The sequence below is a fragment of the Molothrus aeneus genome, chromosome 10 (genome assembly GCF_037042795.1).
Source record: "Molothrus aeneus isolate 106 chromosome 10, BPBGC_Maene_1.0, whole genome shotgun sequence".
NCBI classification, from domain to species: Eukaryota; Metazoa; Chordata; class Aves; order Passeriformes; family Icteridae; genus Molothrus; species Molothrus aeneus.
The window spans coordinates 24,299,461-24,326,792 of record NC_089655.1 but is presented as its reverse complement, the minus strand read 5'-3'; the positions used below and the strand labels follow the sequence as shown (position 1 = coordinate 24,326,792).

At 43.4% G+C, this 27,332-nt stretch overlaps 1 protein-coding gene across 2 annotated transcripts in view; it reads left to right on the top strand.

The window, feature by feature from the left end:
• The window catches only part of RSRC1 (arginine and serine rich coiled-coil 1), a 99,797-nt gene that overhangs the window by 28,062 nt on the left and 44,403 nt on the right, over positions 1–27,332 (top strand). For both annotated transcript variants that reach the window (XM_066556545.1, XM_066556546.1), the window contains one exon: positions 20,140–20,176. In XM_066556545.1, coding sequence (XP_066412642.1) covers positions 20,140–20,176 — 37 coding nt within the window. The remainder of the gene's footprint in view (positions 1–20,139; positions 20,177–27,332) is intronic.

Genomic DNA, 27,332 nt, shown 5'->3' with positions numbered 1-27,332 from the left:
TTCCTTTGGCATTCCCCCTTTCAGTGATGCTTCCCTAATGTTGAGCACTGATTTTCTGGAGTGCTGGAGAAGTACCAGATGTTCATGAGATGGGCTGTGAAACAGCTCAGCTCTTCTCTTCTCACACCCTGAAGTGTTTTAAGGGATGTTCCACTTGTCCAGCCATTATGGAGGGAAATCCTGCAGCAGCTGCTGGGAATGTGGGCTGGGAGCTCCAGGGAGTTCCCTCCAGCCCCAAATCCCACGTTTAGACCAGCAACATCTACATGCAGGAAGCCTTCAGCTGTCCAAGTCTGCAGAAGTGAGGGGTTTTACAGCACTACAATGTTTTCCCACTATTTTTTGTACTAATCAAAGCATTACATTCATCTTTTATTTATGCTTTTTGAAATTCTCTTGTTTTAAAACAACCTGCATGCATGTCTTCGTTGACCTGGTTGGGTGTGCTGTTGAATTTTGATGTTTCCAGTCTTGATCAGCTTCAAAACATGCAAATTGTTGTTCTGAGATGTGTTTTTCATAAGGCTCCTTGCTCATTGTTAAATTGGGGGGAAAGCTACTAAAAGCTTGTGAGTTTTAAATAATTTTTCCTAGATTTATGGGTCTCGTTGTTGCTTGTGTACTAAGTGGAATTTGGGATTACTTCTCCAAGTGATTTTGGCAATTTTTAATGGAATAAATTAAGAGCAGCTCCTCAGTTGCTAAGAGAAAAGAAGTGGTGAACCATTAATCAAACCTGACCACTGGTTGAATTGCTGATCCTTAATAAGGTTATTGATACATTTGGGCACTAATGGTTTCACAGCTTCCTAAATACCTTGACAGATCCCAGAATCCTGGAATGGTTTGGGCTGGACAGACCTTAAATCCCATCTCATTCCAGCTCCTGCCATGGGCAGGGACACCTTCCATGGACCAGACTGCTCCAGGTGGCCTTGGGCACTTCCAGGAATCCAGGGGCAGCCACAGCTCCTCTGGGCACCTGTGCCAGCCCCTTCCCTCTCTCCCAGGGAGCAATTCCTTCCCAAAATCCCATCCAGCCCTTCCCCTGGCAGTGGGAGCCACTCCCTGTGTCCTGTCAGTATTGCAGAGCTGAGGAGCTCCTTGTTCAGACACAATCTCCATTTTTCCTTTCAGTTCCACACTTCAGGGCTTTGAGGTTTCACTGAGGCCCCCCAGTCTGGGGACCTTTTTCCAGTGGCATTTCCTGCAATCCCATGGAGTGGATCCATGCCCAGTGCCCCATGGATGGCACGTGGGTCATTGATGGCTGTTGATGAGATTTTTGCTGTTTGGAGGAAACGTCAGGAGTAAAGTGGCAATATTGGACTTTCCCAAGTCAGACTCTCCTGGAGCTTGGCACAGGATTATTTTTCCCTTCCTTCTTCCCAGCCAGTGCAGTAGGAAATCATTTATGGTAATTGGCCCTGATTTGCATATAGGTGATGGAGTTGTGTGGGGCAGAGCACCCCAGAAGTGCTGGGAAGCTGTGCTGGGATCAAAGGGGCTGTGCAGGAGCTGTTGTCTGACACCAGGCTGGGGGTGTTGTTTGCATTAAACATTCATCACCCTCCCAGCCTGCCAGCAGGAATTCTGGGCTGGGCTGACATGTTTTCATGCAAAATTTATTGGGCAAGACGAGGGCTGTAAAGAGAGATCTCGTTGCCTTTCACCAGCAGCAGAGGGGGAATGTTTGATTGGGAGGGAGGATTCCTCTGGCACGTTTGGGGCCTGTGTTACACCAGGAGCTGAAGGGTTGGGAAGGCTGATTCTGTCTCTCCAAGACCTTTTCCTCAAAATCTGACCTGCCAAAATCCATTTCTCAAGGAGTAGAAACGTGCAAACACAAATTGATGTTCAGGGTGCTGCAACGCTTGTTTAATTTGCGCTGCTCTGGTCTCACATTCAGGAGTTCTTGTTGGTTGTTTCAATTCTCTTTGGAGTTTATTTCAAAGAGGCTTATGAAGAAAATATAAGGTACATTGTGTTTAGTTTGTAGCTCAGGAGTCCAGAAGGAAAATGCATTCGTTTTGGAAGTTTTGATCCCAAATAGAATAAATAAGGCTTGCTGCTGGGCTGGAACCTTGCATGCCATGGTTCAGCCTCGATCAAATTCTTGTTGTTGAGTTGTAAACATCCTAGAGGAGGTGCTTCCAGGAAAATGGAAATGGGCAGCAGAAATGGGCTGGTGGGAATTGTAGAATGTGGCCAAAAATCCCTCTTAAACATGTGCATTCCTAGAAAAACTGGAGAACTTCTTTAAAATCTGTTTAGAATTAGCAACTGCATTTTGAATGCTGAAACCAAACTACTCCATCCTGTGGTGGAAAGTAGTTTGAATGCTTATGGGAGAAATAGCTTCTGTCAGAGGGGAAAACCCTTAATCCAGGCAGGTTTATTTTCAGTGTCAGCTAAATTACGAGGACTTTGAGAAGTGCTTGCAGTAAAGTTTTAAGATGCTTGGTAGGACTCTTTGGCTCCAGTGATTTCTTTTGGTAGCTTCTTGAAGAACAGCTTCTAAAATTGAACGACAGGTTGAGCCCCTCTGTCCAGCCTGGGATGCTCCAATGACTGCCAGGCACTTGCTTGGACACAAAGTAGATTTTCCAGGATCTTTAGGATGGCAAGGCAGTCACTTATCCACAGTAAAACCAAAATGCCTCTTCTGTTGATTAATTAATCTATTTATTCTTACTCCTTTTGCCTTCCTCTCTACCTCCAGCCTGCTGGCAAGAACCCAAGCATGAGGTGACTGGAGCAGGTGATGAAGGGTCTCTGGGTGCCCCCAGTGCAGAGAGATGGAATCCCTTGTCCTGTCAGGATCTGTGTTTGCTGATGGCAAAGGGGCTGAGCAGCTTGGGCTGGGTCCCTGCAGTGCTCAGGGGGCACCCAGGGAACCCCTGGGCGTGTTTGGGGTGATGGGTGAGGATCTGAGCTCTGCTGGCAGAGCTGCTGGGAGGCCAGACCAGGACAGTTTCCTCCCAGTAAGTCAGCCAAAGGCTAATGGGAAGCAGAGGAAGGGTTTTTCTGAAAAGGACTGAGACCTCCATATGCCCAGAGCAGCTCGAGGGTCACTTGCCTTTGACCGAGATTTGTTGCTATTGTTGTCTAAGCTGTGTTGGCCTTGTTTTTCTTTTTGTTTGCTAAAAATCCCCTTTTAGGACTCAAAAGACTGGCCATTTATTTAATGGGCAGCAGCATATGGGATGATTTCTTTTCCTTTCACTCCCAGACAGCTGGAAAAGCCAGCGTGGATGGGACACGTGTGTAAGCTGTGGAGCAAAACTGTGCAGGAGGTGCTGGGGAACCACTGGCTCTGGAAAATAAATAGATTTTAGTTCAGAGTAAACATTTCATTTTCATTCATTAAGCACTTTTTGTGCTAACTACAGAAATCTTAAGTTTTGTGTTCAAATTCTGTAGTTCAGACTGTCAGTTAGTGATGGCTGTCAAATAAGCTTCCCTGCTAAATTCATGGACTATGCTGAGGGAATTATATTTCTCCCTATTTCCAGAAATAGGTTTTGGAATGCATTTGAAGGCAGTATCTTCAAAGACACACATTCTTTTAAGCTGTTTAAAATTTTCCAAACTATCCGCTCCTTAAAACTGCCAGCCACCCTGATTGTCCTTTTATAACTATATAATTTGCATTATCCTGGGGTTTGGTGCAGTCATCCCTTGAACGTGGAGTGTTCCTGCTGAAGGAGGGTTTTGTTTGCCCACATGTCCAAACACACACACGCTCTGAATGTAAACATGGAGTTTTGGGGTTTTTTTTTCCCTGGGACACCTTGTGCTGGGAGAGCAGCTGCCTATTGTTTTAATGGCCTCCCTTAATCTGGGCAGGAGGAATCCAAACTGAATGATCCAGAGCTGTGCAAATCCAGTTAGTGTGAGCTGTAATCTCTTTACTGGGTTTAAGGAGTTGGAGTGGCACTGAGACACCCTGCAGATACTGAACAGCAGAGATACAGTAATCACCTCACCCTGCACCCTGCTCCTGCATCCTGCTACTAAACCCACCAGTCTCCAGCAAGGATTTAGGGAAAACCCAGCCCCAAACCAGCAAACTGCTCCTCAGAGCAGGCACAGGAGGGGCAGGTCACAAACAGCCCATCTGAAAGATAATGCTGTGGTAAAGAGAAATTGAAATTCACAATAAAATATTAAACTCGCTGTTGCACCTCGTATTTTGGATTGGGAATGCTTTTTCTGGAATGAGCTTACCTGCCATGGAGATTATAAACCATCCATGGCTTTGATTAGGAAGGGAAGGAGCATCTTTGTTTGGAGGAAGCATTTCTAATCCTGGTCTGATTTTGGACCTTTCTGTTGTTTGGAATTCTAAAATAACGTGACAAACTTAAATGAAATAATTTAAATTGTTGATCAGTGACAGGACTGATCAATAGGATCAGTTGAAATTAATAGGGAATAGTTGAAATTAAGAGAGGAGGGATGTAGGTTGGATTTTGGGAAGGAATTCCTGGCTGGGAGGGTGGGCAGCCCTGGCACAGGTGCCCAGAGCAGCTGTGGCTGCCCCTGGATCCCTGGCAGGGCCCAAGGCCAGGCTGGACACTGGGACAGTGGGAGGTGTCCCTGCCATGGCAGGGCTGGCACTGGGGGGGATTTAAGGTCCCTTCCAGCCCAAACCTCTCTGTGATTCCATGATTCCCTTCCAGGCTCTGGTTTCATCCTTGGCACCCCCTGGTTCTGTACAGGGCAGGTTTTTCCTGCTCAGTAGGAGTGATACCCTCCAGATAACCTGTGCTCCCATTTCCCTGCTTCCACACCCTTTCATTGGAGAGATTTTCCATTGAGGAGGGAAAGCTCTTGGATCTTCCCATGGAGAAGAGACTGGCCAACCCAAATTTTCCATTCTGGAACTTCTGGATCTGGTTCCCATAGGAGATTTCCAGATGCAGAGACTGCTCTTGACCTTCATGTCCTTCTCTGTTCCTTGAGAATCCCCTGATCCCTTCTTGGAATGAGCTCCTCCAGTTCCCCAGCAGGATGGGATGATGTTCCCCATCAGCCCCTGGAGCAGAGTGGTCCTTGTGACAATAATTCAGCATTGTGTTGGGTTTGTTCCTTTTTTACCTTTTTTTTTTAGATTATTGTTGCTATTGGTGCAACCTGATGCATTGCACTTTTACTGGGGAAAAACTCTGGGAATGGCTTCCACTCCAGCCATTGATTTTTACATTTAGTGTCAAAACCAACGCCTTAAAATATCCCTGAAAGACAGGGCTGGGAAATGCTTTGGGTGCCTTCCAGGGGAGGAATGGGGAGACCCAGCGGGATCATCTTGGATTCTCCTGGATCCTGCCTCGCTCCTCAGCTGCTCCAGTAGCTGAAGTTCTTGTAGTACAAGGCCCATGTAATGGTGAATTATGTTGGGAATGATTTTTCCTGGGCTGAAACTGAAGCAGCAGGACCAGTCCATTCTCTCCAAATGGATTAAGGAATTGATCAGGAAGGCCTGCCTTGGCTGCTCAGAGCAGAAGCTTTTGAGGCTGCTTAATGGGATCATGCTGTGTCCAAGAGGGAAAAGGGGCTTTTCCATTGATTATTGTCAGGTGGGCATTGAAAAATATTAGGGAAATGCAGACAATGGATTTCTGGGAGAGTGTTCAGCACAGGAATGGGAAATGCAGGGCCAGGGGTGAGAAGGCTTCATGTGCCTGCCTCTGCCATCTCCCTTTTTCCTTTTTATCTGCTCCTTTGCTCTGCCTTTATTTCCTGGCCACATTAAACAGTGTGGAAAAAAACCCTGGGTGAAGTTTTGGATGATGTTGCAGTGGGAGTTTCTGCTGGGAGTTAATTTACAGGTCCCCTGTGAGTCAGGAGCATGAAGAGGGAAGAGAAGGAAGGGGTTTATATGGAGTGAGAGCCACTAAATCTGATTTAAAGGGTCACAATGTGCTTTTTATTGAGGAGGACAAAAGATTAAAGTCCATCAATTAATTTATTTTAAAAAACAAAGCAAGCTTTAGGCCTCAGAGCTTGTTGGAAACTCTTTCCATGAACTTCAAAGATAATTTTAATAATTCTGCTGCTTTTTTCCTTTTTTAAACATTCAGGCTACAATAACTCAGTAAATGGATAGTAGATAATTAGGTCTTGATGTTACAGGCTCAAAGTTTTATATGCTGTAGGTTTTAGATATAATTTTTGAAAATTCTATTCTGCACTGTAATATATTCTGAGTTGTGCCTTATTTTTAGGTTGTGCTTCTCACATTGTTATGGGAGAGGAACTTTTTCCTGACAGAGTTTCCTGGGGTTTGAAAAACTTATTTCCTCCAATGTCCAGCCTGGCCTTGGGCACTGCCAGGGATGCAGGGGCAGCCCCAGCTGCTCTGGGAATCCCATCCCAGCCAGGAATTCCCAGTTCCCAATCTCCCACCCATCCCTGCCCTCTGGCACTGGGAGCCATTGCCTGGCTCCTGTCCCTCCATCCTTGTCCCCAGTCCCTCTGCAGCTCTCCTGGAGCCCCCTCAGGCCCTGCCAGGGGCTCTGGGCTCTGCCTGGATCCTCCTCCTTTCCATGCCTGGTTGTTTCTCTTCCTGCTCTGTCCTGCAAGTTCTGGAGCCACTTTTGGAGCAGGGCCTGGGGGTGGCACCAGAGGAAGGGGCAGGGACTGATCCCAGGGAGTTCCCCCAGGCCAGAGGGGCTCTGGAGCCTCCCAGGGACAATTCCAGTGCTGTGCCCTGGGATGGCCCTGCTGGAGCTGGGGTGGCACCAGGTGAGCCCTCCCAGCCTGAGCCTCCCTGGGCTGGGCATGGAGCAGGAATCTGGGAAGGGCTGCGGAGATTCCATGGAAATGGAGCCCCAGTGCAGGGGTTGCACTGGAGCTGCTTCGAGCATGGCTGGTAAGGGGTTCATCACAACTTGTGCAATATTTTAAAAATCTGTTCCCCTTCAGTGCTTTTCAAACCTCTGTCCAAATGGGTTTTGTAGCAATTCTCAACATTTTTTACTCGTCTTGGATAAATGATCCTTCCAGTAAGAGCCAGGACTTCTCTTCTCTCCAAAACACCTCCCCATGTGGAGAATGTGGTGAAATCCCTTTTCCAGGCAGCCTGGGAAGGGCCATTTTGGGAGCCCAGGGTCCAATTTCAGCGTGGCACTTGTCACACACGGTCCCAGTGCTGCTCCTGTGTGCCTGCAGGAAGCCAGGGCTCAGTTTTGCAGGCACTGCCTTCCCCTGCTCTGCCTTTAATCTCGTGCTGTGTTTATGTAATGCAATAGAAATGTTGCTAACGTGATTATACTTTTCTATCTTATTAGCTTCAATACTGAGCACAATAAAATGGAAAACTGTTTAAATGTTATGTTTAAGTGCTTGAGATAAGAGTTCTTGTAAATGAAATGTGATTACATTTCTGTAATAGATCTTCTCTGTCTGCTCGGACTTTGTTGAGCAATGTAATTCTTTTGGGATTGCTGTTTCTAAGTTTGATTTCTTTTTTTTTTTTCCCTTTAATTTTGATAGAACCAGCCATGTAAAATGTTACACACCACCAGACAATGCACAGAAATCTCTTGAAAATGCAGGGTTTCCTGCGTGAGGCACAAAACCAGGGCTCCATAGTTCTCTTTGTGATAACCAATTTGAATTAAACATAATTCCCCAACATCACCTTGAATTTCCATCTGTGTAACCCCGATGTTCTTAGGGGTTTTGCATTTACCTAATGCTCTGGGCTATTTTCCCTCAGCACGGATGGCAAACTGTGACTATCTCCAAACTGGAGATGATATGAATAACAATTGTTTGCTGATCTTCCCCTGTATCTCCCTGCATAACCTGCAGCCTGCAGAGGCTGAGGAAGTGGCAGATAGCTTTTGTCATCCCTTATCCGGGCTGTACACTTGTAAGGAAGAGCAGGGATAATCGCCTAAATCTAATTAGGGGTTAAAAGAGGCCATGACTGTGATGTGGCAGTGAGACACCTTACTGTAGCAATCCTGTTTGCATTAGAAAAATAAGGTTGTCATATTGATTATTCAAATGAGCTTCCATTGGCCATGGCTCAATGGCTGCTCTGCAGCTGAAGCTCTGGAAGGTCCCAGCTTTGGAGCATACATTATGTGATGTCTTGTTTGCTCATTGCAGGGCTTTAAACCTGAGGCTGAGGGAGTTTTGTCGTGACAATTAAGGGTTTAAGTGACCACTGGAAAATGAAGTTGAGCTTGCCTGGGTGATGGCTGCGATTGCTCAAAGCCATTCAATGGGGGCCAATGAATTTGCTTCACATCTTTTATGGAAAAATCGGTATTGGAGTTAACAGATCTTGTTTGTGCATTAATTGATGTTTAGTTCAAAGTCAAACAGAGCTGAAAAGAATAAAGTAATTGCATTCAGATCAGTTCCACGTCCAAGAGATAGCAAATTCCCCTGGCTCTGACTGGGGGCTGCCTTTTAATTTTTAAAAAAATGTTTATCTGCTGCTGGGCTATTACAGCTTCTCAAATATTTCTCAGCACTTGGCTTTTTGTCACTCCCCGCTCAGGTCTGTGGCATCCTGCAAGTGCAGGAGATGCTTCAGGATGTGCTGATTTCAGCCTTCCTCATTACCTGGTGACATAAATGCCAGATGCAGGATGGGAAAAAGTGTTTTAAAACACCAATTTATTAATTAAAAAATATATTTTTGTTCCTTTTGTAGTACACCGAGTACCACGTGCTAGGCTATGTTGTATGTACAAAGAATGGACAATTTCCTGCCGTTCCTACCATTGGTTTGTGCAGCTTCTGTCATTACAGATTTGCAAGGAAGAGCCCACCTTGAATCCCAGACATGAAGCAGAGTTTGCAAATTTTACCCCAGAGCTGAAATTATTTCCCCCATTTCACCTGCAGTTTGAACATTGTTCACTCCAGCTGTTGGCTGTACTGGATTTCTGCTGCTGGGCAAAAAAATACATTTAGAGACAACTAAACTGTTTATCTTCTTGTATATAGGTACAAAGTTTTCAAAATTATTATTTATTATTACTATTTAAGAATAATAATTTGTTATTATTGATTAATAATTAATAATTATTATTTTAAACTAAAGTTTTTAAATTTCTTCACTTGATTCTTCCAGTTTCTTCCATTCTCTGCTTTTGGTACTGGGTGAGTAAAATTTGTAAAATTTTACTCACAAAAAAATTTACTTTTGTAAATTTTTTGTAAAAAGTAAATTGTGAAATTTACAGTAAAAAAATTAACTGTAAAAGTTGTTCACCCAAATGCTGAGCTGGCTGGCTGAAGCCACGATGACCAGAGGAAGGGGATTTTTTAAATATCTATATTTTTATATATTATTTATTTATGTTGCTGGACCATCCTACCTGTTTGAAGGGCCTGAGAATTATCAAAAAATGTTGATGTAACTTTGCAACATCTTGCTTGGACAGGAAGTTAAGCAGTGGCTTATCCTGTGCTGCCTTTGTGTGGAAGTCCTGAGCTTTGTGCTGATCCCGTGGATGTGTTTGACTGCCTGGAACAGTTCCAGTTCCACCTTCTGGGGACCCCCCTTTGTGGCACTTCTTTGCAGGACACAATAATTTTGTTTATTGAAATTGCAGCTTTCAGCCCAAACTGAAAATGGGGGAAAAGCCAATACTTGAGGGGTTTTTTTCCCCAGGAATATCAAGGTGCTGCTTGTGGAGATCAGTCCCTCATTTTGCATGTTCATTCTAAATTATCAGTTTATCTATTAAATTTTTATTTTCTCTTCATCTCTGTCAGCCACAAGTATTGCAATGGTCTCTACCACATTCTTCTTCCACCAGCAGTTAGCAAAAAATGCAGTTTGTTCAGATTGACATTGGTGAGACCGTCTGGATGCATTTCTTGAAGAGAGGGAAATAAGACAAATCTGAGGAGTGTTGCAGTGGGGAAAATCCTTAATCCTGGGAGCATCATAGAGAGGCAGAATTTTCAGTTGACAAAAGGGTTTTTGGCTGCTCCTCTTTTTAGAAATTATAAAAGCTCAATTCACCCATGAGCTCAGCTGACTCTGGGCTGGCTGAGGTCACCAGAATTACATATAATTAACCTTGAAATTTGAGGTAAAAATAAGCATTTTAAAGTAAAGCAGCACCACTTTGGGCCTGTCTTGCAGCATCAGTCTGCAGTGGCTCAGGAATGGTTGGCTCAGTGATTTTTGGGGATGTTTTCCAGCCTTAGTGAGAGCCAGGGGAGGTTCAGGTTGGACATGGGTTGGAATTTCCTGGCAGGGCTGCCCTGGAATGGTCAAAAAATTGGATCTTACATTTCATAACCTGATTTAATTGCAGGATTTGGTCAAAGGCTGGACTTGATGGTCTTGGAGGTCTTTTCCAACCTCAGTGGTTGCAGGAGGTCCCTCCTGAGCACAGCTGGGGGATGCTGGAGGGGACGCATGACACAAAAATCTGGATACAGGTCTGGGTGGGTCTGGACCTCGAGGTGTTTGAGGGTATTGCCCTGGTCCTTGGCACATTTGGGATTCTTCCCACCAGTGTCAGCTGGATCATCCACAGTGCCAGGTCTTTTGTATGGGCTGGGAATCCTCTGGGAAATGCTGCCCTGGGAGGATCTGGCCACTTACTTGGTCTTTTTATTTTAAATAGAATATTTCACTTTACCTCCCAAGATTGGCAGGTACAACAGGAGGTGCTGGTTTTAACCATCAACCTCCAAATTCCTCAAGATCCAAGTTTCCTTGGAGCCTGCCTTATTTATGGTGCTCAATTCCTTCAGGAGTGTCTTCTCTCTATACTAAAAAAACAACCTTTGAGGGAAATCTTGGCTGTAGAATGAGGCATGTCTTATATTTTTGTCTTTTTTTGGTCTCATTTTGGTGGTAAGTCAATAATGTGCAGCAGTAATTATTTTGATTTCATTGAAGAAATGCCAGAACACAAAATGCTTTTGGGAGATTCTGGGGGAAGGTGTCCCTGGGGAGCTGGAATGGGATGGGCTTAAGGTCCCTTCCAACCCAAACCTTTCTGGGATTTTGGGATTCCTGGTCTAGAGGTTGGCTGGCACTTTGCTGGGAGTTTGTTCCACCCTGCAAAGCCACTCCTGCTCTGTTTCCACTGGACACTTTCTCTGGGAATGAGAAGAGCCAAAGCAAACAGATGGTGTTGGTTTTTCATGGCAGCAAGAGGTTAAAAGCAAATTACTGAGAGCAAGAGAGTGAAATGAGTGAGGCCAGCGTGGAGTGTAAGAATTTTAGGTTTAGCAATTGGCGAAATGGGAAGCCTGAAGGAGGTTCTGGTGCAACTCAAGGAGCATGGAGAGCTCAGGCAGCTTTGCTTGGGGCTTTTGGGGCTTTTTTAGGCTGTCAAATTTTCTGCCCAAAACACAAACTGTGGTTTAGGGGAACTTGCAGATCTTTCCTTGTTCTCACCCCGCTGTGGTGCACATCAGACTCCAGCCTGTGTCTGTGTTTTCAGCCCTGCCCCAAAGGTGCCCCCCCTTGTTTTGGGCTGAATCCTGGAAAAACCAAGGTGAGAACTTTGGTGATCCCTGTCCGTCTCCTCTCCTTCGTGAGCTCCAAGTAGCTGGTTTTAATTTGATTAGATTTTTTCCCCTCATGCTTTCAAAGCATTTCCAGGTTATTTTTGTCTGTTAGGCTTGGGTTTGGTCAGATGTGTTTGAGACTTGCAATCAGTTTCTGTTTTAATTTCATTTTGATGAAATATTATTTCTTCCTCTTCATTTGTGGCCAAGGAACTTGAGGAATTCCCCCTCAAGCTTGACTTCAGCTCTCCCTTTTAAAATTTTATAAATTTGTCTTGCAACACAGCCCAGTTGTTGGAAGATACAACTTCCTTCCTTACTGGAAGTTAGACTGGGCTGCTTGGAATTGCCATCTTGGAGAGACCAAGAGGCTTCCAAAGGTTTTCCTTAGGGCTACATCAAGGTGAGATTAAAAAAAAAAAGTTAATTGTGGAGGAAAGCCTGAAACTCAAACCTCTTCTGACCAAAAAAGCTGAGGTAGATGAGGAGATGAAGTGTGCCCAGATCAGGTGGATTTGCTGTGTTCAGGAATAGGAAAATCCTGTCTTGTGTAGGAATGAAAAGCTGGGCCTGTGAGACATATCTGAGACGTTCTGAGAATATTCTGAGATTGGGCTGGGTGGAAGGAGGGAGAGGAATCAAACCAAAGTCAGCAGCTCAGCTCAGAGCAGCACTGCAGCAGCATTTCCAAACTGGGTTTTTATCCCTCCACACAGGGATGCCTAAACCCCCACGAGGCTTCAGGCTGCTGAAATGGGCCAGATGCAGTCCCAAGGGCTGGAATTCCAGCCAGGTGGGAATTTGTGGGGCTGAACTTGCCCATGGCTCCCAAAGAGCTGCACTCCTCTTCAGGGACGTTGGAAATGTTTTTTGAGTCTTTGGTTGTAAAAGCTGCACCTCCAAGGATTGCTGGGTGGTCCTGGTGCTTCCCTGAGCTGTGGAGATCTGTTGGTTGTTGGTTCATATTTTTTAATCAGTTGTTTGTTTTTCAGCAGTGTTGGTGCCATCCTGCCGCTGCCTAGAGAGCACATCCTAAACTTCTGGGTTTTTTTTTACTTTATTAATCTTCCTTCCTTTTTCTTGCTTTATTAATCTTCTTTCCGACCTGCTGTTTGAAATCTGTCACTTCCTCTTAATTCCTATTCTAAGTGCAACATCTTGTGCTCTTTCAAAGTCCTTCAAAATTGTGTGAATTTTAAATTAATTTTTATTTCAATAATTTTTATTTTGAACTATGGGGCAGCAGGGCAACAAAACCAGCTGTATCCTAATACCTCATAGATAGAGGCATTTGGGCTTTGGGTTTGTTGAAGTATTTTTTTAATTACAAGAACATCTTTGTGTTTAGAAGCTTTGAAGAACTTGTGAAGTGCGAAGAACAAAAATGAAACTGTAACTTGTGGTGTTTGGATTTTCCATAAAAGAAAGCCTGAATAGAAAGGAGCATTTGCATGAGAAGGGTGGGGAAGAAGTTGTCTGACTTTAGTGATGGGTTAGAAAAACAATTAAAAATCTGAGTTGTGCAGATAGAATAAGAAGTGGTGGGTGAGGTGGGTCCCTGGGTTTGAAGAAAGGGATTTTTGCTGATCAATAAAATAAATTAAAAGTATGTGTAGCTCTGTATTGGTTATAGGTTGGATAAGCTGAGCTCTGTTCAGATATTAAATATAAATTTAGCTTTGTTCTCTGAACTGAGATCTGTGGGGATTAAAGAAAGAAGGAAAACATTGGAGAAAAAAAGAGAATAATTTGTTTCTAAAGTCAGTATAGAAGCTTTAAATTGCTTTGTAGAATCCTTGAGGTTGGAAAAAATCTCTAAGATCATAAATCCCATCCTTTAAATATGAATATGCAGTAATAGAATGGGATCTGTGCAAGGGAGCTCAGGCTGGGGTTTGTAATGTGAATTTTGAGCAGTGAGCAAAAGCTTGAAGAGTTTTATTCACAGGTCTTAGTAGAAAGTTGGGTGCCAGCAAATAAGTTTAAAATACTTAATAAACTTCTCAGATTTTCTCCTCTTGGGAAGAATTCATGGCACAGAGTCTTAGAAAAGAATTACATATAATTAATTCAGATAAATTGGAGGTTGCTGTGTTTCTTAGGCAGAGAGCCTTTAATTGGTAACTTTATTTTTGCTGAATATTTAATGAGCAACTGGCAAATGTTTCCCTAAGCACAATTTTCATGAACATTTAGTATTTTTTGAGCAGTTTATAATGAATTTAGACAAAGATGGAGCTGTTCAAACCCGATGTAGTTTCAGTGTGGTGTGAAGCGTTTACCAAAGATTATTGCAGAACTTGCTTAATGTGCATAGAGAGTTTAAAAAAAACCAACCCCAAACTAAACAGGCTTGAGGTTTCCTTGTGGGATTTTTTTTTTTATCACCAGACTGAGGGCCTGAAGGAATAGAGGAAGTGAATGGACACCAATGTATCCAAATATCTCATTTTGCCTAAAAGCAAGTGCCGGCAGATAAATGCCCATAAAGGGATTTCTTTCTTAAGCTCCATGGATTTTTTTTTTCTGCAACTTTTTGTGTGAGTTGGAAATGAAAACCATTCATCCAGTGCCCCAAAGAAGGGCCTTATTGAATGGAATAACAGTGTAATGTACCATTGAAGGCAGGATTGAAAGTGATTATCTTGTTAACTCTTGACAGTTACCGCCAGCTTGAAATAGAACTGGCAGGCTTGATTTGCAAATGAATTAGAGCTTTTTCATTTGGTGCCAGGATCATCTTTTTATATTCTGATATGACAGATGCTATGTTCCATGCTTTTGTTTCTCTTCACTCTTCTACTTGCAAATAAAAAACAAAAGATTATGATAGTAATTTTATTTGCATCTTTTCTCTAGGAGTTTATTCTTTGTCTCGAAGTTTTTAATCTTATATTTTTTTCAAGAATTTGTTTAAGAATAGTATTGTTCCCGCAGAATAAAATTTCATTAGGTTAAGTACAGTAGTAATTGGGTAAATGAGGGGGATTTAGAAGCTTTCAGCAAATGGAAAATTGATTGTACTCAAATTGTTTTAGTGCTTAGAACATTTAAATTTCCTCCCTGACTTACACTTGCATTTAATACTCCTCAGTACCAGGAGCAGAGGAGAAGCTCACAGAGTTCCCAATATTTCTGCTAATGGCAGCACACGAGTAATTAGTGGCAGCCTCAGTGCTGTGTTTATATTCTGCAGCTATCCCAACCCAGATGGGGAGGTGTTGGGTATGATAATTATTGTGCTCTGCCTCTATGTTCCTCATTAACCTGTAACAGTCTCTACCAGTCCAGAGAGTTTTTCCCATAGATGTGCTTCCCAAGACTGGAACTTGCTGGGCTTTGTTTAATATTCAGCCCAGCCTTGTGGGCATTTCCAGTGCCGGGCTCGCTGCTCCTTCTGTAATCTGGTTTGTTCTTTGGGGCTAATTAGCAGCACTTCCGACTGCCACTGATGTCCATTATGGAAATGTTTCCCTACACTTTCACCTACAGGATGTGTTTTAATTGAATATCTACTAAATAATATTACAGAGAAGGTAAACCAGGCCAAAGTTGTCTAATTTATTTAAGGCTGGTTAACAGAGATGGTGGCATTCCAGAGCCTGATGTTTAATTGCCTGTGTTTGCTGGGAATGCAGACAGGGAGGAACAAGATCTCATTCCTGGTGAAGGGAACAGCAGGAGAAATGCCACCCAGCCAGCCAGAACCAGGGAAGAATCCAGCCAAAGCCAGGGGAGAACCAACCAAACCAAAGCCAGCCAAAACGGGGAAAAATCTAGCCAAAGCCAGGGGAGAACCAACCAAACCAAATCCATCCAAAACCAGGGAAAAATCCAGCCAAAACCAGGGGAGAGCCAGCCAAACCAAAACCATCCAAAACCAGGGAAGAATCCAGCCAAAACCAGGGGAGAGCCAGCCAAACCAAAACCATCCAAAACCAGGGAAGAATCCAGCCAAAACCAGGGGAGAGCCAGCCAAACCAAAACCAGGGAAGAACCAGCCAAAACCAGGGAAAAATCCAGCCAAAGCCAGGGGAGAACCAACCAAACCAAAGCCAGGGGAGAACCAACCAAACCAAATCCATCCAAAACCAGGGAAAAATCCAGCCAAAACCAGGGGAGAGCCAGCCAAACCAAAACCATCCAAAACCAGGGGAAAACCAAGCAAACCCACTCCAAGTAGGAAAACTCCAATGATTTGCACCTTGTGATGTCCTTGGAGTGACCAAGTTGAGTTGAGGAATGGCTTTAGGGCAGCCAGGACAGAGGAATCAGCTTTGGTGATTTATGGGATTTCCATACCCAGCCTGAAACAAACCCAGGAGATTTTGGGTGGTTGTTTTATCTCTTGTGATTTATGGGATTTTCAGACCTGACTTGAAGTCTCTGTAAAGCAAAGCCAGGAGATTTTGGGTAGTTGTTTTGTCTCTTGTTTACCTGACAAATACATGCAAAGAAGTGCAATATTTTTGTAGAGTCTGTTTGAAAATACTGCTTTTATCAACACTGTATTTTGGAGTTTTCTCTCTCTGTTTAGTTTCAGTGTTGATATTGCATAATATCTTGGATTTTACTCTCTGAGCCAGGGTTATTATATATTTCCCCTGTTGAATATTTGATAAGGTCTCTTGGGTACTGATTTTCCTTCTTTCTAGGATAACATATTATGGAAATTGTTTCACCTTGTGTCCTGTTTAAAGTCCTGGTTTTAGCATGATTCAATTTGGTTTGCATTATATTCCATGGAGTTCCTTGGCAGTTCCACGTTATTCCAGAGTGTTTGTGTGGGGGCTGACTTTGGCTTTTCCTCCTGCTTTTGCTAAATGACCTTCATAGGATCATCTTGGGGTCTTTGTTGCATTTAAATTTATTAGCAATTGGCCAAACTTCCTACTGTTTTTTCCTGAGATAAATTGTTTGGATGATTGGAGGGATCCACAGGGGCCAAGGCAACCAAGGTTTGGAGTCTTCACACTCCAGGATCAGCTCCAGATCATTTGAAGTTGGTGCTTGGTAAGAACAAAACAACATTGCACACTTTAAAAAATACATAATGGGTGCTTTTCCTATCAGGGATTCCCAAACCATTTGCTCTTCTTGATGAGTTTGTTGTGCAGGAAAAAATTGGAAAGAGCAGCAAAAAATGACAAGTTCAGCAATGTCTCATCTTGGAATATCCTGAGGTAGAAATAAAGTTGTGTGATCACATGGAAATCTAATTCTTTTCTCAGGAACTCTGCACCTTCCAAAAGTCCCTTTGACCTGAGTTTTCCTGTAATGTCCATGTTGGGTATAAAAAACCCATAGGATTATCCTGCAGCCTATGGCTTCTCACTCAAAATCTATGGCAAAGACTATTATTGGGTATTAATTAACTCTATTAGTCCTTCAGTTCTTGGGTGGAACTGCTGTAAATTCACTGGAAAGTACATTATATGTGAAATCTTAGGCTGTTTTATAATACCTGAATGGGGTATTTTGAGGATAGTGCACATTTTTCAGCTCCCTTGATTAATGATTAGTTTGATACAGGGAGTATTTTTAGGAACATGAATACGTTCCAGGTTCAAATCATTATTTCAGCAAGTGCTAGGGAATACTTTTAAGTTACTGGCAAAGGAAGTTCACACCACCTCAATTAGTCACTGTGGGTTTAAGTTATCCCAGACCTGGCAAAACCTGGAGAATCCCAAAATGGTTTGTGTTGGAAGGGACCTTAAAATTCCTCCAGTTCCCCCCCTGCCATGGGCAGGGATGGAACTTCCTTAATTGAATTCCCAGCTTCTTGCTACAGGTCCCTGATGACCAGGATTCAGATGGAGCTGGAATTTTTTCCCCTGGCATTGCTGAAACATTTGGATGAGCCTGAGTATGATATTTCCTGGGTTTAATGGATGACTTTATATATATATATGCATGTCAGGTGGTGTTTTGCTGCAAATCCTTGACTATAGTGGGGAAAATTTCCAAAGCTTCTCTGGTAGAAAAAGGAAAACTCAGGAATAAAATCAAACTTGCCTAATGAACCAAAGAAAGGAAGGTGCTGCACTGGAGATGGTATGGAAAGCAAATTTATTGGGAAGTCTGGGGTATAAAATGGAGTAAAACATAATTACCTGGTAATAATACCAAATTAATGGTTTCTTTTATGTTGTGAGCATTGGAATGTTGGATGTGCATGAAGCTGCTCCTGGCTTTTATTTGTGGTGTTGAATGGTTTAAAATTCTGCAGGCACTCAAGGCTGTGTGGGAGAGACTGAGCTGTGGCCATGGGTTTGCCTAAAACAACATCTGAAATATAGTAATAATTGGAGCCTTATTTGTATGATTTGATACAAACAATATAATTTAAATATGTGATTATTTCACATAATTATACAAATGCAACAAATGTTATGTTATCATTTATAGTATGTATTTTAAATATATAATTATTAGATATAATTAGATAAATATAAGGGTAATTATGTAATATAATTTATAGTATATCTAATGTACTATAGAATGGGATGCAGAATATAATTGTGTAAGATCTCTAATATAATCTATTGGCTAACTAAAAGATAAAACCCTGCCATAGCCTGGCTGATTGATGCCCTGCAGCCTCAGGCTGGGGAGAGGTTTTCATTGCAAGTGACAGGTGCCCCAAGGTTTATTTAGGACAAGCTCAGCCTTGTCCTGGTTAGTTTGATAATGTTTTCCTTATGGATGTTCCAGCAGTGCATTTCCTGCGTTAGGGCCTTGTGCTACACCAATATTCCTGTCTGGGCTGCCTCAACTACAAATTGGCTGAACAGCCCGTGACACTTTTTCAATATTATTACATTAAACCAAGTGGATTTTGATTGATAACCTAATATTCAACTAATGCAAAACATCAATCATGGCAAGTATATTAATTATTTAATATTGCAGCCTAATTCAGGAATCGATGTGCTGCAGGAGGGGAAGGGAAACTCGCTGTTCCCAGAAGGTTTGAGACAGGCCATGATTAAAAAACAGCCCCACCAAGCCCCGCTCCGCTCCCGTGTGTTGGTTCGATACAAATCTTTATTCATTTGCCAATAATCTCCTCACATTTTCCACTTCAGGACCTTTTTTATCAGTTTTGAGGCCTGGAATTGAATTAGGGCTGCTTTCAGCACAGGCTGAGGGAGGTGCACAGATATTGATGGCAGGGATGGGGCTGGCCTGGGAGCTCCTCCAGCCCTGCCCTGCGTCCTCTCCCAGGGCAGCCCCACCTCCAAGGGCCAGGTGGAGCCTCCAGAAGGGATCATGGGATCATGGAATGCTCTGGGTGGGAAGGGAGATCAGTCCCATCCATCCCACCCCATCCATGGGCAGGGACACCTCCCACTGTCCCAGGTGCTCCAGCCCCAGTGTCCAACCCAGCCTTGGGCACTGCCAGGGATGCAGGGGCAGCCCCAGCTGCTCTGGGAATCCCATCCCAGCCAGGAATTCCCAGTCTCCCACCCATCCCTGCCCTCTGGCACTGGGAGCCATTCCCTGGCTCCTGTCCCTCCATCCTTGTCCCCAGTCCCTCTGCAGCTCTCCTGGAGCCCCTTCAGGCCCTGCCAGGGGCTCTGAGCTCTCCCTGGAGCCTCCTCCTGTCTCCAAAATTGGGATAAATCCTCTGGGACTGAGAAATTAAATTTTTTCAAAGTCAAACAGCTAAAGTACTTATTTTTTTCCCCCCTCTCGCTTCATTAATGACATTTAAATAGAAAAAACTGCATAGCAGATTTTTGGAAAAGCTTTAGGAAACGATAAATAATTAGCAATTTTAGTACTAGTAATTAGTAATAGTGTAGTGTAAACTGGTTCCCTGCAGTCCTCACGGGCTGGTTTCTCTGTTTGCTGTGGGAATGACCCACCTTCCAAGAGGGGATGTTGGAATTAGGTAGAACCTGGAGCTGATGGAAGCAGAAACCATCTCCTTGTCTGGTGGGTTGGGATTTCAGGAATTTTTAATTTGTTTTCCATTGGATTTCATTTTTTTTTTTCCATGGCAGGATATGTTAAAGATAAATTTTCCCTCTGAATTTTTGCTTTTCGGAGTTTTTACTCAGATACTTTGGTCCTTTTTTTTTTTTTGCAGCTGCCTTTATGTAAAATTCTTCCCATTTTCTCTGTGCACCTTTGCACTTTTTGCAGCTTTCAGGGATTGGATGCCCAGCTCCAGCATGGCTGCCATGAGCCATGGAATTATTCACAATTCCTTCTGTCCATCCCCTTGGAAAGGGGCAGGGAATTTCATTGTGGTAGTGGTGGCAGGGCAGAACCAGGAGGCACCAAACGTGGATTTGATAAACAGCTCCATGGCCTGGCCTGGCTGATTCTTTCCAGGGTAGCTAGTAGGATAATTAGATTAAAATGTTAATTTAAATGTGTATCCTGTGGCATTGCCACTGTTTGTAGCAATTTCAGGGCAGGTACTATTTGAGGGTTGAATTCTGTCATTGAGCATTAGGATAATCAATGTTTTTTAGGTGTTACAGGTAAATATGTGTGTTAAAATTAAAAATTTGACACACTGGAGAAATTACCCAGCTTTGCCATTTCAGAGTTAAACAGAAATCGTTGCAGACAAGGGTTTAGCAACTATTTAGAACTTTTGTTCTTCTCTTACAGGGACTCTGCAAACATCAAAGCTGGATTAGAACATCTGGTAAGTTTTAATTTTCTCTTGAACATTTGCATCATCTTTGATATCTGCATTCCAAATGAACACTTTTGAATGAGCTTTGAATACCTTGAATTGAGAAAGTCAACCATTTCCCAGAGGGTCAGGCTACTGTTATTATGTGAAGGCACTCACATTTTCATTTATCTCCCCATTTCAAGGGAATTTTAATTTTTTTAAATTACTTTTTTTTGATGTCGAGATGAAATAAACTGGACTACAATCCTTGGATTGATGATTGCCTTAATTATAAACAAAAATTGTTCGGTGTTGGATTTTTGGCATATCCTGATCTGAAAACAACAAACTTGTGATTAAAAAAAAAAGTTAAAAAAAAAAAAAAAAAAGAGCCAGGGACACAATCAAATATTGCATGCATAAATATGGTGTGTTTGAGTCATTTGGAGGCTTTGAAAGAAGTGCACAGCTTTGTGTTTTCTCTTGTCTTTGCTTTATGAATAATGGATCGACTTAAATTCCATTCAGGGCTGCAGTAGGAAATAATAATTGAGGTGCAAAATATTTCTGGTTTAAGTAAACATGTTAAACCCACAAGTGATGGCAAGCCAGGCTTAGCATTAAAAACTCATCAGTTGATCAAAACTGGGAAAAATAAAATCTTGTCACAAGTCAGAAGCTGGTTGAGCCTCACATGTTGGTACCAGCAGTCAGTGGAACATTAAATAGTTGATGTAAAGTGATTATTAAATCCCATTAAATTAAAATATTCACTGTTAATGGCACATCCATCCTGAGAAAGGTTTTTCATGGAATATGTAAATAATCCCTGCTGTTCCATAGTGCTGTGAAAAACATTGCGTGTCTCATTGGACAGAGCTGCTTTTCTCTTGTTGCTTCCCATTCTGGGAATCACTTGGGAAGGATTTGGAGGAGCTTGGGCACCAGGATCTCCTTGGAGTGCCAGAGGGGTGGAGAGGATGGAGATCCTGGTGGGGTGGAGAGGATGGAGATCCTGGTGGGATTGAGATCTTGGTGGGATGGAAAGGATGGAGATTGTGATGGGATGGAGATCCTGGTGGGGTGGAGAGGATGGAGATCCTGGTGGGGTGGAGAGGATGGGAGATCCTGGTGGGATTGAGATCTTGGTGGGATGGAAAGGATGGCGATTGTGATGGGATGAGGGTCATGGTGGGGATGGAGATCCTGGTGGGATTGAGATCTTGGTGGGATGGAAAGGATGGAGATTGTGATGGGATGGAGATCCTGGTGGGGTGGAGAGGATGGAGATCCTGGTGGGGTGGAGGGGATGGAGATCCTGGTGGGATTATGATCTTGGTGGGATGGAAAGGATGGCGATTGTGATGGGATGAAGGTCATGGTGGAGTGGAGAGGTTGGAGATCCTGGTGGGATGGAGATCATAGTGGGATGGAAATGATGGAGATCCTGCTGGGATTGAGATCCTCAAGCTCCTCCTTTTTAAAGATGCCCTGTGAAATGTGTTGGAAATCACCAAATGCAATAAAGAGCAGAGTTCTCAGAGCAGTTGGAAAGTCCACCTTGTTTGCTGCTTCCAGGGGTGTCTCACCTGCAGGTTGAATCCCTTAGAGGTCTTTATCTTGATTTGATAATCTGTTATTAAATCCCTTCTGTAAAAAAAGGGTGGTTTACAATTTGGGATTTACAAGAGTCTGGACTGACAGAACACAGGGAATGGCTTCAAACTGGAAGGAGTAGGGTTAGATGGAATACTGGGAAGGAATTCCTGGCTGGCAGGGTGGGCAGGCCCTGGCACAGGTGCCCAGAGCAGCTGTGGCTGCCCCTGCATCCCTGGCAGTGCCCAAGGCCAGGCTGGACACTGGGGCTGGGAGCAGCCTGGGACAGTGGGAGGTTCCTGCCATGGCAGGGGTGGGGCTGGATGGGGTTTAAGGTCCGTGTCTTTCTTCAATCTGATCAACCAAAAAACCCCCAACTCCAGCCAAGAATCCTTCTCCTTTATTCAGTGTTAATACTTGATGGAGCATTTATTTTAATTAAGCGTTCCTGGCTGTTCCTGGGTTTTCCAGGCAGTCTGGTTGCAGTGCTGGCCCCTCCCTGCTCGTGGCTCTCTGAGTTTGTCACCTGTGGTGTCACAGCTCCGTGGCCCTTGGGTGGCCACCAGGCAGCGATGTCTGGCAGAGTCCTTGGCTTCCTAACGAGCTGTAAACCAAGCAGCCAATTATTTGTGTTCACAAACAATTAATTAACGCCCTTAATATGAGTAATTATGTTTATCTTGCTGTCCTGGCAAAATTCCATGCTGGTCAATTATGCTCTGCAGGCTTGAATTGTCTCTTCTGTCTCTCTTGAATTGTGTCTGTCTGTTCCATTCTGAGAGGAAGGGAGTGAAGGTGGGGGTGGAGAGGTTTTCCTCCTGTGGCCAAAGTGACATTTGTGTCCAGGGACCTTCCAAATTTCCCTTTGGATAGGCTGGAGAGCCACTGAGTGTCCAGCTGGATGCACCAGTTTGGAAGGTGCTGTTTGGGGAGCAGTGCTGGCTCTGGCTGTGTCCCACACTGAGAGGGGACCCCTGGTGTCCCCAACCCATCAGGTGTCAGTGGCTGATGGACCCTTTGGCTGTGCCAGGGTCAGCATCCCAAACATTCCCCTGGCTCAGCAGCAGCCTGGCCCTTGGAAATCATTCCAGCTCCTTCAGGAGCTCAGGACCAGGTTCATACCAGGTGATCACACACTGCAGAGGATCAATGGCTTATGAATATCCATGGGGAAAGCAGCTTGGTTGGCTCTGCCTGCCTACAGGGATGAAACCCGGGCTGCTCCTGCAGAGGGGCTCCGTGGATCCCAGCATTTGAGGAGAACTCTCTGCAGTGAGTGTGTGTGAAATTGTGTGCATACACCGCTTTATTTGTTCCAAGGTTTTGCTGCTGGTAGCGGCAGATGTGAGTCGAACAGCAGTGCGATCAAACCATCAGAGGCAGAGCATTTCATGGCAGAGTATTCAAAGGCTTGCAGCAGTTTGTTGTTCCAACAGCGACAAATTTTGTGGGAACTTTGTAAGAGAGGCGAGTTTTACCCTGTCACTTCCCATTACCAGCGGGCTCTGAAACCAGAGCCGCTCCACATGAAACAACACTTTAATGTCTCTGTGTCTTTATTAAAAAGTAAACTTTGATCACTCTCACTTACCACCGAGGCTGAGGTGCCTCCCCCACCCTTGGCTGCGGTGGGGACCCTGTGACCCTCCATCCCCGTGACCTTTGTGCCTTTATTTTGCTTTCCCTTTGTCACCCCGCTCATATTTCCCCAATAAATTCGTTTGGCCGCCGTTCTGCGCCGTAAATTCGGAAAGGCCAACGGGAGCGTCCCCGATTCCCGCTCTGCAGGCTGAGGAGAGCAGTGATCAGCTGAAGTAAATAAGGCTGTAAAATATAAAGAGTGTGATTTTCCCTGGCATCTGCATAAAACCCCCGGCACGTGCGGGTGTTGTTTCCAATCGCGCCGGCGGTTTGTTCGCAATTCCCGTAATTTGATCGCGGCTGATGAAAAGCTGACAAGATTTCCACAGCGCCCCATTAGATGAAAGCAGCATGAAACCAGAGGTTAATCTGCAAACAGATTTTCCTGCTTATTACTCTAATGATTCCATCAGATTTGATGTAGCAGGCTGCGAGGCGTCTCTCGGCAGCAACAGTGTGCTGGGGTTTGATCTCGGTGCTCATTAAATGATGGAGTAATTTGGGTGACCTCTGCCCAGGTGCACATCTCCTCATAATTGCACGGCATTCTGATGGGGAAATTACTGGCGAGAACCCCAAGTATTCATCCCGCTTTCCGAGTGGAAAAACTAACAAAAGAAATATTGCATTAATTTTCAAATGATGATATTACATTTAGTGCCTGGGCCCCATATATCAAAATCTGAGAACTGCTCAGTTACTCGCTGCTCTTAATCTTAATGGTATCTGTGGATGTCAAGGGCATGGAGGAAATTAAATCGGAAAGTGCAGATAGACCTAAGAAGACATTATCTCTTGATGATTGCAGTTTTGATAGGTATTTCAGTGAATTTCATTTTCGCAGAATGGTGGAAGATGAGTTAGCCACCAGATTTTCTCATTTTTCTTCCCCGTGATTTATGTGAGTTGAGTATAAAACTTTTTATGGGAGTGCAGTTACGGCGGATGAGAGGTAAATTAATGCACTGGGTTTCCATCTCGGCCCCGCGCGCGATTGTCAGAGCTGTACATACGTAATGGGGCCCATCATTATTCAGGGTTGTTTACATTCAAAATATGTAATGAAATCTGTTCAGAATAATGAGGGAAATAAAAGTTTAGAAAATTGTAAAGGTCATGAAGTTTGAGAAATGATGCAATGCTCCCAAAATAACATTTAGGCAATATAAATTACATTATTATGCACCAACTCTGCCTTATAGAGACATGAAGATAAAGTGCTTTCGACGAGTAAAATGCTGTTAGTGCTCTCTGAAGTATGAGAATGTGTAAAATGTTTCTGATTTCATATTCCGGTTTTGTGCATATTGTGGAAAAATATATAAAGGAACTTTATGGAGGGCAGTGGCTGCTTCTCTATCCCCAAGTTTAAGTGCCTTTCCTGGGAGGGTTTTCTCCAGCAAACGAATGCTTTGGCAGAAATGTAATTGATTTTTAATCTAATTATTGAGGCCACCAGCGAATTCATCTTTTCAGGGGGTTCTTGCTCCTCTTCTTTTGGGGATTTTGAGTGGAGGTCTTTGCTCTGGATGTATTTTATTGCAGATACTGAAGAGGGATCTTGGCACAATACTGAGATGGAGCATAAATTTGCCCAACTATCTGTGGTCTGCACCTAAAATACAAATCTCTGCACCCTGGTTTTATGCAGGTGCTCCTCAGAATAATTATGTTTTTGCCCTGCACATTTTATATTCTACTTATTTGTCAGAAGAAGCGGCCAAAAGCATGAAACACAGGTCATTTTTGGAAAAGTTAAACCTGCAGATCTGTGCCAGCCCAAAAAACAGTGCATTGAGGGTGAGTTGATCATTGGATCCGAGAGCAAAGAGAAAATGCACTTTGATTCAAAGTATATAACCTTGATTAAGTTCAGGTTAATTCCTGTGTAATTAGGCATGATTTGGGGTAGATGATCAGATTATTTTGAAACTGAGTGCTGATTTAGAACCCACTGGATCCTTGTGATATTTTAAATTATTTTCATTATTTTTCAATTGCTGCATTTTAGTGCAAAGGTTCCAAAGGGGATGGGATTCCCTTTTTCTGAAAAGCTCTAATTTATTTAGAGAAAATTCCTCTCTTAGTGGAAAAAGTAAAGCAGTAATTCAAGTATTAACTGCTCCTTTTGTTAATTAATCCCTGTTACCTGTTGGTTGTGCTCCTGCTTTTTCAGTCAGTCCTGCCTTGACTGGAGCTGTTTCCAAAGCAGTTTACGATGTGTTAATTAAAAATTTTCATTTCAGAACTTGCATTTATCTGCTGCTATTTTTATGTTCTCCCATGTCATTGTTGCAGCATAATGCAGCAAAAATTGAAACAGTGATAAAAGATTAAAATCTATATTTCAGAGTTAAACATTAGTAGTTTTATGAATTTTATAAGCTGTGGGAATCACTCTACCTTTAATTTTTAAAGGTTTTATTAGGAAATAGATTAATTTATCGAATAATGACCGGATGATGTTGATGCAAAAATCTTTGTTCTGTCAGCTCTTTATCAGAATGTTGAATTTTTTGGTGGTTGTGGCTGCATTTCCATGCAAATGTAAATCTAAGGGAAGATATTTCAGGCTGCAAGGAAATAAATAGGGGGAGGTAATTTTTTAGCCTCTAGTGCAATATTATCTATATTTCCTCTCTTGTTGAAGAACCCACACAGAGTTTTATGGCTGTGTGAGTTTAACACTTCCAGGAATTTTCGCTTTTAAAAAGACCTGGATTTACCGATTAATTTTCTAAAATCTTATTTACAGCTCTCCCTCTTTCTGCAGAGTGTTTAATCCATTTTGCTGTATCCACTCCCAGTAGGAAGGCCTTTTTTCCTTGCTTTTTCTCAGGAATATTGACTGAAATGAGTGCATTGTTGTTTTCTGGTCCTTTTATAGGAGCCCTTGCTGCAAAAACTGCTTTAAACCCCAAAAATCCCGTCCGTGTGCCCGAGCCACCCGGGCTCTCTGCCACAGCCATCCCCTCCTGCCTTTGATTTGCTTCCAGCAATCCATTGTCGCTTATTCCTGACATTTTGGGTTGGTTTTAGTGGAAACAAGATGGGATTTTCCACCCACCTGGTGTTGCAGGGTTCTCTGGAGATCCTGGGCTAAACCCACCCCGCTCTGAGAAGTGGCTCCTGCTGAAGCGGAGTGAAATGGAAAATCCGCAATTAAAGTGATGAATCCACAATTCAAGTTAACAAATCTGAATGTTTTAGTGGCCACGTGTGTCCTGGGTGAGAGGAGGGGAGAGGATTTGGGGAATCCTCAGCTCTCAGGTCAAACTGCTGCTGGTGTTGGGGGACATTTTCAGGTTTTGTCCCTCTGATCCCAAACTTGAGTGAAAATTCCCTTGGATGGAAAGCTCGGAGTCCAAATATCCTGTGGTGTTTTAGCAGGAGATTTGGGCATTCCGTTCAGAGCTGGGATTTTACAGTTCTGCCTCATTTAGTTCCTCAGTGGGCTCTCAATTTCAGGATTGGGCCTTGTCGTTGTTGGCTCTCTCCTTCCCAGTTTTGGTAAATTGGCAATCCTGGAGGAGAGCTCTGGGAAAGTTTTGTGTCCTTTCTGTCAGTGTTCCAATGTTTTCTCCTGGCTCTGGCTGGAGGAGCCCCATTCCATGCCCAGGCTTTCCCTTCACTGTGGTGTTGGTGGCCAGTTAAGATGGACCCTTCCCTTCATCACTGGTCATAGTTTTGGTGGCCTTTACATAAATTAAAATTTCAGATTTTCTGCCCATTTTTTGGGTTAATGATTTCCTTTTCCTAATTAGTCTATCCCTGATGCTGGGTTCTTTATTTCTGTTGAAATACCAAGAGCATCTGTGAATTCCATGGACAAAAATTGCCATTATTCCACGTTTTACACGATTTTTCTCCACTTATAGTTAATTTTGATAAATTTAAGATTATTTTTTTGGGAGCAGGTGGATCTGTATCCAGTCAGGACACTCCT